The following is a 16,026-nucleotide window of genomic DNA, read 5'->3' on the forward strand; positions in this document are numbered from 1 at the left end:
CCCGTACCTTTCCACCGCATCGCTGAAAACCAGCAGAGCCACAACAACGGCCAACCGAATTCTTTCCCTAGGAAAGAATTAGTTTTTTTGCAGCTTCGCTGTTTTCAGCATTCGCGATATTGGGTTCGATATTAGATCATTTGAAATTCTGCCGTTTCGATGATCTAATATAGACCCCTTCTCAGCACGTTAGAAACTCATCAACTTCATATGAAATGGCGGAAACACAAAATTTGTGTTTTATAATTGTTTCCATAACAGTACAATATATGTGGGTTTGATTGTCTAGCTTATGACCTGCAGGTCATCAATATGCTTATTTTCTGTAGTCCACTGATGATATTTTACATTTTCTATGCATCTGCACATGTGTTTGTGCATGTGTGTGTACACACACACACACACACACACACACACACACACACACACATATACACACACACATATACACACACACACACACACACATATATATATATATATATATATATATATATATATATATATATATTTATACATATACATATATATTTATACATATACATATATATATATATATATATATATATATATATATATGTATATATATAATCATATATATCTATATGGTTTCACTTCATAATCTCGAAATGCTGAAATCTCGAATTTCAGCATTTTGAAACTATGAAGCTGAACCATTCACAATCCCGAAACCCACAATCACGAATCACACAGTCATGAACATGCATACACTATACACCACATAACACACACACACCATTCAACCCAAAGCACACAAACCACACAACCCTACACTACATCTAAGCAGGGGGGCAAGACCCCTGGCACTCTCCATGTGGGGGGCTGTGCCCCCCACACTCCCCCTAATTATATATACCAACTCCGAGATCACGCATAACGAAAATAAAAAAAAAAATAATCACACCACGGCATTCTACACTCACTCGCACACAAATACACATCACACATACACAAACACCAACAAATCCAACACTCACACTCATACTTACACCTCCCTCCCTACCCTTACCCACACATACAAAGTACAAAAACACACACATATACTCACTCACTATCAATTCCAAGCACCATACCAGCCAAACACTTCACATAACTTACTGGGAATATATAAGCACAGATTCAAGATATTTGAATTTGCTCTTATGCAATTTTGGCATTCTGCATTTTCAGCTTCATGGTCTCAGAATGCTGAAATTCGAGATTTCAGCATTTCGAGATTATGAAGTGAAACTATATGTATATATATATATATATATATATATATATATATATATATATATATATATACATATATTTACAATTAATTTCATCAAGTGGTAAATACAGGAATCACACCTAGTCAATGAAGCACATTTAGTTGAATTGTACTGTAGCTGACCTGTGTATCATTGATTCTAGCATATATGTAGATCCTTTCCCTTTGGTTGTGGTTATGTGACCATGAAGACAGAATATATAAGTAAGGGAGTCTGGGATGTATATCCCTCACTTTGAAGGTGTGGAGTCAAAGTCTCCATGTAAGCATTCATACTGGGTGCATGCTGATATATGTATGTGAAACAGGAGTTGGGTTTGTTTTGCAATGATGTTACTGGTCAAGATGCAATGTGTGTAACATTGAAAAGGAAAGTAGTTTATTTTTTTTTTCACTGTGCTGATGTTTAGTAAATGTATATAATTTCTGATCTGAAAAAGAAACTGTTAACGTTTTCTTTTTGCCTGGTTAAGGTTTAGATGTATTTTAAGGTTTAGTTGTATTAGATGGAAATTGTTGTTGAATGAATGGTTAAATTAATTAGGTACTGAAGTGAGAAACATTTGATTAATCCTTATATACTTTTATATATATATATATATATATATATATATATATATATATATATATATATATATATATATATATATATATATATATATATAAGATTTTGGAACCTTAAACATTATATGAACATATGTTCAATTTTCTGAAAACTCAAAGCATTTGTACGGAGATTGTGGTACATTGGGGAATTTACCCTTTTCCCTACCACAGTGCAGTCTTAGAGATGATATATATAATTTGCAGGAGTTGTGGAGAATGCAGGGGGCTTGCACTTCCCCTTCAAAAATGTAGATTTTGGTTATTTTGTCTTGTTCAAGTTGGTTAAGACCATATGTTCAAGTTTCCGAAAACTCAAAGCATTTCTACGGAGATCGTAGTACATTGGAGAATTTACCCTTTTCTTCACTGTAGTGCAATCTCTGAGTTGGTATATATAATTTGCAGGAGTTATAGGGGGTGGAGTGGGCTTGCACCCCCTTTATAAATGTAGATTTTGGGCGTTTTGTCTCATTTAAATTTTCAGAAAGAAAACATATGATCTCAACCATATGAAGTTTGAGTTTCCGAAAACTCAATAATCTGACGTAAACCTATATATATCTATATATCTATATATATCTATATATATATATATATATATATATATATATATATATATATATATATATATATATATATGTGTGTGTGTGTGTGTGTGTGCGTGTGTGTGTGTGTTTGCATGGGTTACTGTGCTTTCATTGAATACTTTCAGCAAAAGATAGAGTGTAGCATGCCTCTCAACCTCTGTGCCTTAAAAATTGCATCAGATTGTGAGAAGAAGGTGCACTTTCTTATTCTTCACAATAGAAACTATATTCTATACTAGATGCTATTTAGTTAGTGGTAGTGAATCTATGTATAGGCTTAGGTTGTATATGTAATAAGGAATGGAGGAACAAAGCTAAATCTGAAGGGCAACATCACATTGCTATTACCTAAATCATAGCAGTTAAGTATGGAGTGTGGCCATGAATGATTCAATATGTGTTTGATGGAGTGCATGTGTCATTGAGTAGTGCAAGTGTTGGAAGTAGGACTCTGAATTTGTGGAGGTGAATGTGAGTTAGAAGGTGGAAGTGGTTAGGATTAGGTCAGGGCCTATATTTTAGGAGAGTATGTGTGAGTGTCTGAGGTTTAGGCTTAGAGTTAGCCTTAGGTTAGTGGCTAGATGTTGTGATATATGTGTGTGTATGTGTGTTACTGTTTTTTTTGTTTGTCAGAAATGGCTTCCACATAGGGACTGTTATGGGAATGTTTTTTCTAAGGCAGGGTGCAAGGATGGGCAGAGTTATCATGTATTAGTAAGGAGGAGCAAGACAGTAACAGACTTACAGACACACACAGACACACACTCACAAACATGCACTCACACAAACACAGACACAAATATACACAGACGCATACACCTACAGACACAGACTGGTATCTGCACACACACATAAACATATATGCACACACACATACATAGTCATACACATTTCAATCAGATAGAATTCATTGACGATTTTCTAGCCAATCTAGTCATTTTTAAAAAATACAGTAGGTTCATAGGTGAGTACTAGGCTAATGGAGTCTTGACAAGCCTAGCCCATAGAATTACCCTGGCATCATGCCACCTGACCTTAGTTTCTAGTGCCTCTGTCGAGTAGAGCCACTGGAGTGATCCCTGGGGTGAATTTTCTATTTCCCATCCACTCATCAAGATTTCTCTTGAAGAGAGCCAGTGAGGTGCTCTGTTTGACATGTATGGGAAGTCTATTCAATAGCATGTGCAGTCTCTGGGTTATGAACCTGTTCCTCCAGCACGTTTTGTTGATTGTGGTAATGAGGATGAGGTCTTTGGAGCATGTGGTGTGGAGGGATTGGGATTTATTTAGATGTAGCATTTCTAACAGAGATGGGTCAGACATGGCTTTGTAAGTCAAGCAGAGATCGCCTCTAAGTAGGCGATATGAGACAGAGAATAGTTGGAGTTTTTTGAGTCTGTTCATATAGGACAAGTGTTTAAGGCCTAGGATCCTCTTTGTAAGGTACTTTTGCAGCCTCTCCAGTTGCTGCAGGTGTCTAGTGAGGTACATGCTAAATGGGGCATTATACTCGATGATTGGCCTAATGAGGGAAGAGTAGAGGGAGACAAAGACAAAACCCTTAGTAATGAGGTGTGCTACATAGAAGGACTTTCTGACCACAGTGACAGTTCATAGGTTCATAGGTTCATACTAGGCTATCTGCCCTAAGGCATTTATAAGCCTAGCCAGAGTGTGTTTGGCTTTCACAACCCATTTTAAATTAATTTTGCTATGCCCTTTTTAGAGGTTAGTATACTGTGCCTCTGTCTAATAGTGACACAGAAGTGATACCCGGGGTAAACCTACGATCTCCCATCCACTCATCAAGATTCCTCTTGAAGAGAGTCAATGAGGGACTCTGCCTAACCTGGACTGGGATTTTATTCCAGAGTGAAGGGAGCCTCTGGGTTATGAATCTGTCCCTCCAGCATGTCCTATTTATTTCAGTGCTGAGGTTCAAGTCTCTCGAGCGCATAGCTCGATGGGATTTGGATTTTCTGAGGTGCAGCATGTCCATTAATTCCAGGTTGGACATGGCTTTATACGTCAGGCACAGATTGCCTCTGAGCAGACGGTATGCCACTGAGTAGAGCTGGAGTTTCTTTAACCGGGCAGCATATGGCATCTGTATGAGCCCTTTGATCCTCTTGGTGAGGTACTTTTGGGGTCTTTCCAGTTGCTGTAGGTGTCTGGTAAGGTACATCCCAAAAGGGGCATTGTACTCAATTATGGGCCTGATGAGGGATGAGTAAAGAGGCACGATGACCTCCCCTGATCTAGATGTGAATCCCTTCATGATTAAGTGGGCTATATAAAATGTTTTTCTAACCACTTTGGCCACGTGGTTGTCAAATGAGAGATTGCTATCAACTTGGGTCCCCAGGTCCCTGATTACTTCTTCTGTACTTAATGGATTACCACCTATGTGGTAATTTGTGGGCACTTTGTTTTTGCCAAAGGGGATGACTATGCACATTTTGGCGTTTAGCTTGAGGCCATGGCTCTGGCACCAGTTGTCTGTTTCTATGAGGCCCTTTTGGAGGATGCTTGTGTCGGCTGGGGGTCATTGTGTTGGGGGTCAAAACAGAGATTGCTGTCAACGTATGTTCCCAGATCTCTTATAACCCCTTCTGTGTTCAGTGGACTACCATCAATGTGGTAGTTCATGGGAACTGGGTTTTTCCCAAAGCGAATGACGACACATTTTTTGCATTTTGCTTAAGACCATGGTTCTGACACCAGTCATTGGTCTCAGTGAGGCCTTTCTGTAGGATGTCAACATCACTTGGGGAGTTAATAATAGCTCCCAACTTGCAATCGTCTGTGAACTTTGTCAACCAGAGTCCCTTCATGTTGGCCTGGACTTCTGAGAAGTAGATACCAAACAGGAGAGGACCCAGGACTGATCTTTGTGGGACTCCACTCATGACTGGTCGGCAGTCTGACTTGGAATTAGCTACTTTCACACTGTGGGTTCGATCTGTGAGCCAGTTTGCAACCCACCTAGTGATATAGGGGTTTTTCTATGATTCCTGAGTGGGGAATGGTATCAAAGACCTTGGCCAGATGAAGGTAGGCTGTATGAACCACCTTGCCTTCATCCACAGCTCTGGTGACTGACTCAAAGAAGTTGACAGTAGTTGAAAGTAAAACATAAGTTGAAAGTAAAACATCCCACTATAAATAAACAATGAAAGGGACAATTTTTCTAACTTTTTCTTAAAAATCCTTTAAAATTACAAAACTGTACAATAAAAACCTAAAGATGGCCATTTACAACGACTGCAATGCTCTCAAGGGTAGCCATTACTGGAGGAAAACAATGGAACGTTCAGCACTGGGCAAGCCCTCTTCCTGCAGTGTCAAGCCTCAACTGAGTAGTCCATTATTTCCCTATAATATCGACTGTATTGTCACTCTGCTGAGCATTATCGATTATTTGCACACTGTATGGCTGATGTTCAATCTCTGAACTCTATACCAAGCAATACTTTGTTTAATTTGTAGTATAGAGCCCAAAATAGTTAAACAGTCTTTTAAGTTTATGTAAAATTAAAGTTTTAGTCCATATGATGATTGAATTCTATATCTTTTGTTGTGAAATATATAATTCTACACTGTGGTTCTATCTGTAGCTTTTTTATCCTGTATCTTTTGTCAACAGTAGTTTAACATAAACTGGAAAAAAGAGAAATGTTATACATTACCTGTATTTTATTCCTTCTAATGACATAGGGAATTATGATTGGGTCTGATCATGACCAACTTGCTATGTATTCTATATACTGGTATCATGAAATTCTTATAAAAGGTGGAGTGAAGCAAAGTTTGAGAGGTGATTCTTGACCTCCATGTCAAGGATATTGAGAGCATGTAACAAGTTATTTATGGTCTGAGCCAACTAATAATAATTCTTTGAACTACACCAAGCTTTAGCTGCACCGAGGTAGTACTGTGACAGAAAAAAAAAAGAAATATAGGAGTGAGGGCTATTTATAGCCTTGAAAGTTGCAACACAGACAGCCATCGGCTTTGAAAGTTGTTAAACACTTTACCCTGTCACAATTTTATTATTTGTTTGGCAGTACAAAGTATATTATTTGTTTTTATATCTGTGAAATCACTGCAGTTAATATTCTGTAACGGGTGCTGTGTGTTTTGAACTGTGAGTTCTCATCATGATAGCTTTGAAAAGTGCATAACAAAAGCTGTTAGGCACTTTCCAAAGCTGCTATGATCAGGTCGTGAACACTGCATATCCATCTTATCTTTTTGCCAATTTCTGAGTATGTACAGCATGCTGGCTGTACTACAGAGAGGATTATGACTGAGAAGATGACCATGATTGACTTCTACAATTGACCAAGTTTCTGGTGTCATTCAAAGGAGATGCAGTATCTGTCTGCCTGGGACGACATGATCGACAAAGTACGATGCTTTGCCAGAGATGGTCTGCACCTGTTGCCCCTGGGATTCAGGTTACTGGCTAAGGCTCTTGCCACCCCAATAGTGCCTCATAAGGCTCAAAGGACAAAACCACCACCGTAACAGATATAAGCATGCAAAATCTGAAGGTAATGCTACTCAATGCTAGAAGTCTTTACTTCAAAATGCACCCTCTCGAGGCACTCCTAAAAATGGAGAACATCAATATCTGTGCAGTAACTGAGACCTGGTTCAAGGCTCCTGAGACCACCCCTGCAATACCAGGCTACAACTCTTACTACACTTTTTGGCCACCAAACCAGGACTGAAGCACTAAAGGCGGAGGAGTGTCCATATTAACCAAAGATATTCACACCTCTCGGCTAGTTGCCCAGCACAATGCATCTGAAATTCTACAGGTGCAACTAACACTAGGTAAGACTGCAAACCAAATTGTAGCTTGCTACAGATCCACCACCATGCCCCAAGATTCTCACTACACCTTTGTAAACATACTATAAAATATCAAGATACAACCAAACACTCTAATACTGGGTGATTTCAATTACCCTGTCATTAATTAGGAAAACTACTCGGGTACCAACACCTTTGCCCAATGGTTCTTGGAATTCATAAATTCCAACACCCTGGACCAACTAATCCATAGTCCCACCAGGTTCTCAAATATCATAGACTTGGTCATTACCAACATGGAAGATCAATGCCCCACACCAGTGGACACCCCCTCGTTGGTCAGGTCTGACCATAAGCTAATCTCCCTTGACATCCACATCCCACCCCCACCCCCCAGTAGGGAAACCTCCATAAAAACTTCTCCAAAGCCAATTTCATGCTACTCAAGTCAGAAGTGACAAACTTCATGACACCCATGCAGATGAGAACTGAACGTTTGACTGCTGAATCCTACACTAAGGCACTGTACGAGCACATCCACTCATGCATGAATCATGCTATTCCAAACAGAACCAAGACGGTCTCCTCCAACAAAAGGAATCCAATCTGGCGGTCCTCTGCCATAAACAAACTATACAACAGAAGGAAGAAACTGTTGCAGAAAAGAGGAAAATCTTAGGATGCAAAAAACTTCCTTACCAGCCTCAGTAAGAAGCTGAGATCCCTCATAAAATCCTCCAAAGCTAGTTACGAAAATAAAATTGCCAAAGATTCCAAGGACAACCACAAGGCATTCTATAGTTATGTCAAGAATCTAAATGGCAATGCTCAGATCTGCTCTGAGCTACAACAGAATGTCATCAAATATACTGATCCCAAGGATATTGCCAATATCCTGGCAGATCGACTCAGTGCCAACTTCACCCCCCTCTCACCTCCTAAAGGACCGATCTCAGTACCAAAAGATTGCCAAATTCCGTTAATCATGGCCACACAGGTAAAAAACACACTCTCCAAAGCTGTGAATACAGCATCCATGGGACCAGATGACATCCCGGGCTAAGTATTACATGAACTACAAAATGAACTGGCACCTCACCTAAGTGTCATGTTTAATCATAGCCTCACCTCAGGTTTCATGCCCAATGAGTGGCGCACAACTACAGTTATCCCACTCCACAAGGGGGGATCCACCTTGGATCTCAGGAACTATCATCCCATCAGTCTGACGAGCCTGATCTGCAAAGCCATGGAACACATTATCATGGAACTTATAAACAAAGACATTGGCAACCTTCAAACACTGGACCCCACCCAGTTTGGTTTCATAAAGGGCCAATCTTGTCTCCGCAACCTGATCAGTTTCTTCAAATCAGTCTCCAGAGCCGTGGATGAAGGTAAGGCAGTCCACACAGCCTATCTGGACCTCACCAAGGCCTTCAGCACCATCCTCCACTCGGGAATCATAGATAAACTTACCAAGCTGGGCATTAATCCCTACATCACTTGATGGGTTGCCAACTGGCTTACTGACAGGACCCACACTTTAAAAGTAGCTGATTCAAAATCCAGCTCCAGACAAGTGGCAAGCGGAGGACCTCAGAGTTCAGTCCTGGGTCCGCTCTTCTTTTCCATCTACTTCTCTGAAGTACAGGCCAGCACTAAGGGACTCTGGCTCACAAAGTTTGCAGATGACTGCAAACTGGGAGCCATTATTGAATCCCCAAATGATGTGGATATTCTACAAAAGAGCCTTACAGAAACAGATGCTTGGTGCCATTGCCATGGGCTCAAGCTCAATGCCAAGAAATGTATAGTTATCCCCTTTGGGAAAAAACATGTACCCATGAATTACCACATAAGTGGCAGTACACTAAACACTGAAAGTGTGATAAGGGACTTAGGGACACAGGTGGACAGTAGTCTCACCTTTGATAACCACATAGCCACAACAGTCAGGAAATCCTTCTATGTGGCACACCTCATCACTAAGGGCTTTTCATCCAGAAAGAAGGAGGTCATTGTCCCACTGTACTCATCCCTCATTTGACTCATTATAGAGTGCAACGCCCCATTTGGTATGTACCTCACAAGACATCTGCAACAACTGGAAAGGCCACAGAAATACCTCACTAAAAGAATCACAGGCCTAAAGCAGATGCCCTATGCTGACCATCTAAAAAAACCTCCAGCTATACTCTGTTGCATATCGCCTACTCAGAGGCGATCTCTGCTTAACATACAAGGTCATGTCAAACCCAGTACTGTTGGACATGCTACACTTAAAGAAATCCCAATCCCTCAGAGCCACACGCTCCAGCGATCTAAACCTGGTCATCACAATGAACAAAACATGCTAGAGGGATAGGTTCCTGACCCAGAGACTCCCCATACTCTGGAATAGACTGCCCATACATGTCAAGCTGAGCACCTCTTTGGCCCTCTTCAAAAGGAACCTTGAAAATTGGACGGGAGATAGGACGTTCAACCCGGGGATCACGTCAGTCACCCTACTAGACAGAGGACCATGGAAGTAAATATTCTGGGAAGAAACAGCTAGGGAATTGTTATGGCTAGGCTTGTATAGGCCCTAGAGCTGATAGCCTAGTACAAACCTATGAACCTATGAACCTATGAGAAGGATATTTTTTGTTTGAGGATAGTAATAGATAGAATCCCTATGACAATAAAGCTTGAGCTGTTTGAAGTTAAGAAACAGCTTGGCATCAGTTCATAATAGAGGATCGCTGGATGCCTGATAGGCTCAGTAATAAAATCAAAATTATGTAGGGAAGTAAAGAGTGGGTAAAAGTCAGATTTTTATCTTTCACATTCAATTGTTAGCAGTCCATTTACACATCTTTTATTAATGTTTGTCTCCTACATTTTAACTCTCCCTGGCAATCTGCAGAAATAAAAATTGTGATTGTCAGTAGGAGGCAATAAAATTGATTCCTTGATGGGTAGGGATATTTGCAGAGGCTACTCTTTTTTAAGGAAAAAGATCTGTACATTGTTAAAGAAATGCTCAGCATTAAAAGATGTGGTAAAATTAGGACTATACCACTAGAACAAGTAAAACTGGAACTCCTAATTCTACTTTGCACATCTTCTACATTTCCAAAGTTTTAGGGTGGGAACTTCCTTAGTAGAAAGGAGTGAGCTAGGAAAGGTTAAGAGAAGGCAACATTCTGCCATTTCAGGTAGCTGCAGATGACATTCACCTTGAAATAAAACAAGATGAATGGCTGATTCAGTAACAACAAGAGTCGGTAAAAGTTGCTAGATATCTTTTTGAACCCCAATGGCTGAGCTATGGGGTCAAATCTTGCTAGGATGAGACATCATAAACTGCTCCATTTCTCACATGTGAGCTTCCTTGATTGATATAGTCAACCCCTTACCAGATTTTTGTATATCAGAAAGCTTTTTACAAGAGTAATTGAACAGAGACCAGCTTTTTACATCTCCAACATTATTAACTACCATATCTATGTTGCACTTTTGCACGGCACATTGTTGCACTGATCTTGTTTTTTTTATCTTTGCTGGATTAGCTAAAGTGCCCCAGAAATACCCCCAGTATTGTTACTTAGATGTTGTGGATCACTGGGTGTACATTTTTGCCTTTTGTCCACAACTAAAACACTATAGGTAGAAGTTGAAAAGGTCTGACAGAATGCTCTAGGAGAAGAACTCCCACGCAACATGCTTTTAAAATTATTTCAAGTACCTCTAGCTAATTTATCCCTTCTTATCATGCTATATTGTTTTGGGGGTCTTAATTATTGTGTGACAGTGTATGACAAGATTCTGGGAAAGAATGGATCCTCAAAGGACCTTGACTGGCATTCTTTAATTCAATGATATTATCGTATAGAACACAGCATTAACCTGAGGAAAAGGTATTTTTCAAAGCTTAAGGAATATATCTCAAACCTAGTACCTGTATGGAACTATGTTTAATACAATATCTGACAAGTTGGACTAAACCACCTTATGGAAAAGACAAGAACGCAAAGTAAATTTGTATGTTTATATCTGTTACCATCTCTTTAATGAATGATAAATGGCACTGAAATGTTTGCAGTTCAGTTTTTAGTCTTTATTATGTTTGGTAAGTATTGCTTTACTCTTAGATATGTCAGTAGCTCAAAGGGTAGGGCACTGTCCCTTGGTACAGATTGTTGTGGATTCTATTTCCACACCACATAGTTTGTGTACTTTTCTAATACTGACATTGCAACGCATTATAAAGGGATGCTTCACTCTCAAATGTTTCATCGTTCAGAGGAGATGAATCTGCTTGAGATGGAGGAAGCTTCGATGGATGTATAAGATCTCATAGTGTTTATTAAAAAGAGTAGGGGTCCTTTTTTCACACTATTTACAAAATATACATATTTTTATTATGTACACTTTATAAATGTATACAACATGTAAATTCTTATAAACATAAAATAGAGCATTCTTTGAACGTCTTCCACTCTTGTTGCCATACCCAAAATCTAACTTTATTAAGTATTTCTGATCTACACCAAACTTTATTAAACATAACATCTTTCATACATGCTATCCAAATATTCCAAACAACAGAAACCCAAATGTTATCCATTTTTTTCAATAGCATACCTGTTTAACTCCGTAATACCCATATAAAATCATATTTGTAGCTAAGTAGTCCACCTTTTTATATAACTCCAGAAATTACTTTAAGCATTTCTTTCTATAACATTTTTACCTTAACACAACCCAGAAAAAGCATGTTTAGAAGTTTCAAATTCTTTATAAAATAAACACAGTCTTTCAGACATTATTTTATATAACATAGTTCTCTTTACCAGCAACTTTGTTATATAACTAACCTCCACACAAAATCCTAATATTCTACTATATTCCTAAATCTAATACTCTGTGCCCTAACTGCATCAATATTTTGATTTAATTCCTTGCAAGCACTAATAACATTACATTTATTAAAATATCTCTATACTACAGTTTCCAATTACTCTTGACATTATCAGCATCTAAATCCCACAAGCTTATTTTTTCTTGATACTCCATTATTTCCTTATCCCCATGATTCCTCTTTCTTTTCATTTTTACTTTACACCTCCACCATTCCTCATATTTCACCTCTAGAACCTTAACTATACTTCTTTTCTTCCAATACATTATATAAACTCACTGATATAGAAAAAGCAACAGGATTTATTAAGCCTAACCCCCTTCATCATTATTTAAATATAAAACCCTTCTTTTCACAGGATTCAACCTTGAACCTCTAAAACAGAAAAACACAGCGTATGTTATATCTTTGTGTTTTTTAACTTGAAATGATATACACTTTAACCAAATATGCAATTTTCCCCATAATGATTGAACTAATCAAATAAACTTTCTTTTTATGAGACAACCTAAAAACCTTCCATAGATTCCAATTCATTTTAATTGTATTTATCATTGCTTCCCACTGTAAATCAACCACTTTGTGTTTTCCAAATCTAATATTCAATAAACATACATCATCTTTAGAAAAAGGAACACCTTCTGTATATCTGACCTCTCTTGTACCTCTACTTTTGTCATTACTCAGTTCTAATCCCACATACTTAAGATACTTAATAACACAATGTAACATCCTCTCCTTCCATACTCTGTTCTTTGCGATAACTATAACATCAACTATATAAGACAAAAAATTTGGAATAAAAACCCTATGTCTAACATAATGAACCCCCTCACCAATATCCTTTAACATCTTACAACCTACTGCATTCAAAACTAATGAAAATTGTATCCATCTCGTAGGACAACCAGAACCTTATTTCCTGCATTACTATATGTAAACTGTAACAAACCTAAAATATTCCCTTTTAACCCATATTCCTTTAGAATATTCCATAAACTCCTGTGCTTAGCACAACAAATGTCTTTGTTACATCCCACACTGCCATTCTTATATTAACTTCAAGACTTAATATACTATCAGCAAGTTCACTTATAAATAACAACATATCATGACTGTGCCTTCTCTTGACATTAAAATACCCTCAACTAAGACCTATTGCAACATATTATTGAATCTTAACTGTAACAGTTTCATAAAACTCTAGTAATGTGTAGACCTTCTCATCTGTTGCTAGTATAAACATTTTCTAATGTTTTCTGATTTTTCTGACTCTTTTTCTGTACTGTTGCAGCTGTCATCATCATTGTCATCATCTCTCTGTTTCCTGTTTATACTTGGGGTCAGGGTGCCACATGATCACTAGTCAGTGTGACCAAATCACCTGTAACCAATGGTGACACCACCAAGTGGCTAGCCAAGTATGATATTGATACTGAGAAAGTGCTTACAGCAGCACATTTGACATAATAGTCATAATGTAACATAGATGATTATGACTGGTCTCTAAACATAGCCAGCTTATTATGTGTTTGAGACATGGATGACAAGAATTAACCTATGGAGCAAAGCTTGAGAGGTGAATCTAGGTGTCCATATTGAGAACACATAATAGAGGGTTATGAGGACAGACCTGAACTTAATTCTTTGTAGTGCATGAAACGTTATCTGCTTCATGGACTACCAGTTACAGAAAGAAAGAAAGAAAGAAAGAAAGAAAGAAAAAGAAAGAGAACATTTAGGAGTGTGAACTACTTTTTCTGCTTTGAAAGCCAGTAGAGAACTTAGCAAGCTCTGACAGACAGCAGCATACCTCTCAACTTCTTTCCTAATAATTCTGAACAAATTGAACATAATGGGGGGGGGGGGATCAAAATCAAGTACAGATGTTAAATATTTCTCTAGTTCACTTAAAAGGTTAATAGAATAACAAGTTTTGTATCCACATTCATTTTCTGAGTAATAAAAAGTATGAAATTCTAATATCTAGCATTATTGACTGTAATCCTAAGTGATTTACCACAAAATCAAAACTTTCACAATGGGCAAGGAAGAATATGAGAATATGAGGCAACATTTGAGACATTCCTCATACTCAGGGACACTTAGCAGGTTCAGGCAAAAACAAAGTGTTCATCTGGAAGAAGGCAAAGCAGGTTTTAAAAGCTGTTAGACACCTCATTTTGACAAACTTTCTGTTTGTAACTTGGTAGCATGATGTTCTAACAGCTTTTAAAAGCTGTTATACCTTCTGCCAATGTTATTTGCCAGAGGACACTGCCATCTGTTAGTTCCTAGCATGTGACTCAGTCTTAATATTTCTTAAGGCACCATTAACAAGATTTTGTTAAGCACCCATAAGTGCTGTCAAGATAGAGATTCACTCTAGGGAAGCACTTAAGTTTATCTTTTTCCAAATTTTGGAGCATAATCATGGTGCCCTTAACACTAAAGAAGATTAATTGACTGTTCTGACACCATGACAAGCATGAATGTCTCAAATGCTGGCTAAGCCCTTACCCTAACCCTACCTATACACTCTACTCACAACATAAATTCTCATTCAGTCTACCCTATATGCTTAATCTAATATTCTAGCCTCCTCTTCTCCCCTTACTATGTCTTCCTTTCTCCTCATACCAGTTGTCATCTTCTAACTTATCTTGCCCTTGTCTGGATTAACTGTCCTTCACTCAGTGTTATTTCTGTTACAACATACTGTATTTTGTTTATGTAACATCAGTCTTGTAAAATTGTAGGTAATGTATACAGATACTGAATTGCTTGCACTCTTTTTTGATATATGTTATATTTGACTATTTTCCTTAGAAATAGCAGTCTGTTAACCTCCCTAATAATTACTATGGAGCTTTTCTTCTCTGGCCTTCACTGGAAATTGACATTTGTTTGCCCAATTGGACTACCCGCTAACAAATACAATAAATAACCAACTAAATAAATGAATGAATGAATAAGTAAATAAAATGGGGATTGCTGCACTGTTTGTGATGGGGCTGTTAAGGAAATCATAAGTGCACTACTATTATGAATTAAAGATTGGTGTGCCTCTATTTTCTCTTTTAACCAGTGAAAGTATTTTAATTGCTGTACAGTATTTTTCTATATTACTCTTTTATGAACCCTTTGGCCTAGGTCATGCTTAAGAAAGATCCTATGGAGCAGTTCACTTACCTATAAAGAAACAAACAAATGATGTAAATGATCATATAATATTGCAATAACTAACGTTAGTTCTGTATATATAGATCACATAATTATAATTCCCAGAGGTCATACACCCCCTTTAAGTTGCAGAACAGCTCACGTAACTTCTTTGTACTATTAGTTTGCACCTGGAAGAAGGCTTGATGTGTATGTGATGACAGAATATGTGCAGCTGCATTCTTACCATTGTTGCACATTATGGATATATTTTTTTCAAATTCTGACTGTCTTACACTGAATTAGGTTTCCTACCTGCCCTCACAAGTTATTTTTGTGTTTCGCAGACTGTCTTTATTTGCTTTCTTCACTGCACTTCAGAAAGGTCTTCTTGTGCAGGTGGATGTTGTTTCATTTTGGACTGTCTACACCTACGCCATTGCCACATTTAGTTTCAAAGACTTGCTTGAATATGCATCAAGGATGTCTCTCTTAATGTTGCGTTTCTTTGTCTTCCTTTCTATAGCAGCTTCATGCTCGTTATGTTCTACAGTTGATGTACGAAACAAAGAAATTCTTAAAAAAGTTGCCAAATATCATTCACTTATCTACATCATACTCCAAGGAGATAACTATCTGTGGTGAGTATATACTTGACAATTATA

The 16,026-nt window shown here is 38.0% G+C and overlaps 1 protein-coding gene across 3 annotated transcripts in view; it reads left to right on the forward strand.

The window, feature by feature from the left end:
- Positions 1-16,026, forward strand: part of PPEF1 (protein phosphatase with EF-hand domain 1) — an 829,637-nt gene that overhangs the window by 400,094 nt on the left and 413,517 nt on the right. For all 3 annotated transcript variants that reach the window (XM_044073062.1, XM_044073063.1, XM_044073064.1), the window contains one exon: positions 15,888-16,002. In XM_044073062.1, the coding sequence (XP_043928997.1) occupies positions 15,888-16,002 (115 nt within the window). The remainder of the gene's footprint in view (positions 1-15,887; positions 16,003-16,026) is intronic.

The sequence above is a fragment of the Protopterus annectens genome, chromosome 5.part1, assembly GCF_019279795.1.
Source record: "Protopterus annectens isolate FY-2018-M chromosome 5.part1, PAN1.0, whole genome shotgun sequence".
Taxonomy (NCBI): domain Eukaryota; kingdom Metazoa; phylum Chordata; order Ceratodontiformes; family Protopteridae; genus Protopterus; species Protopterus annectens.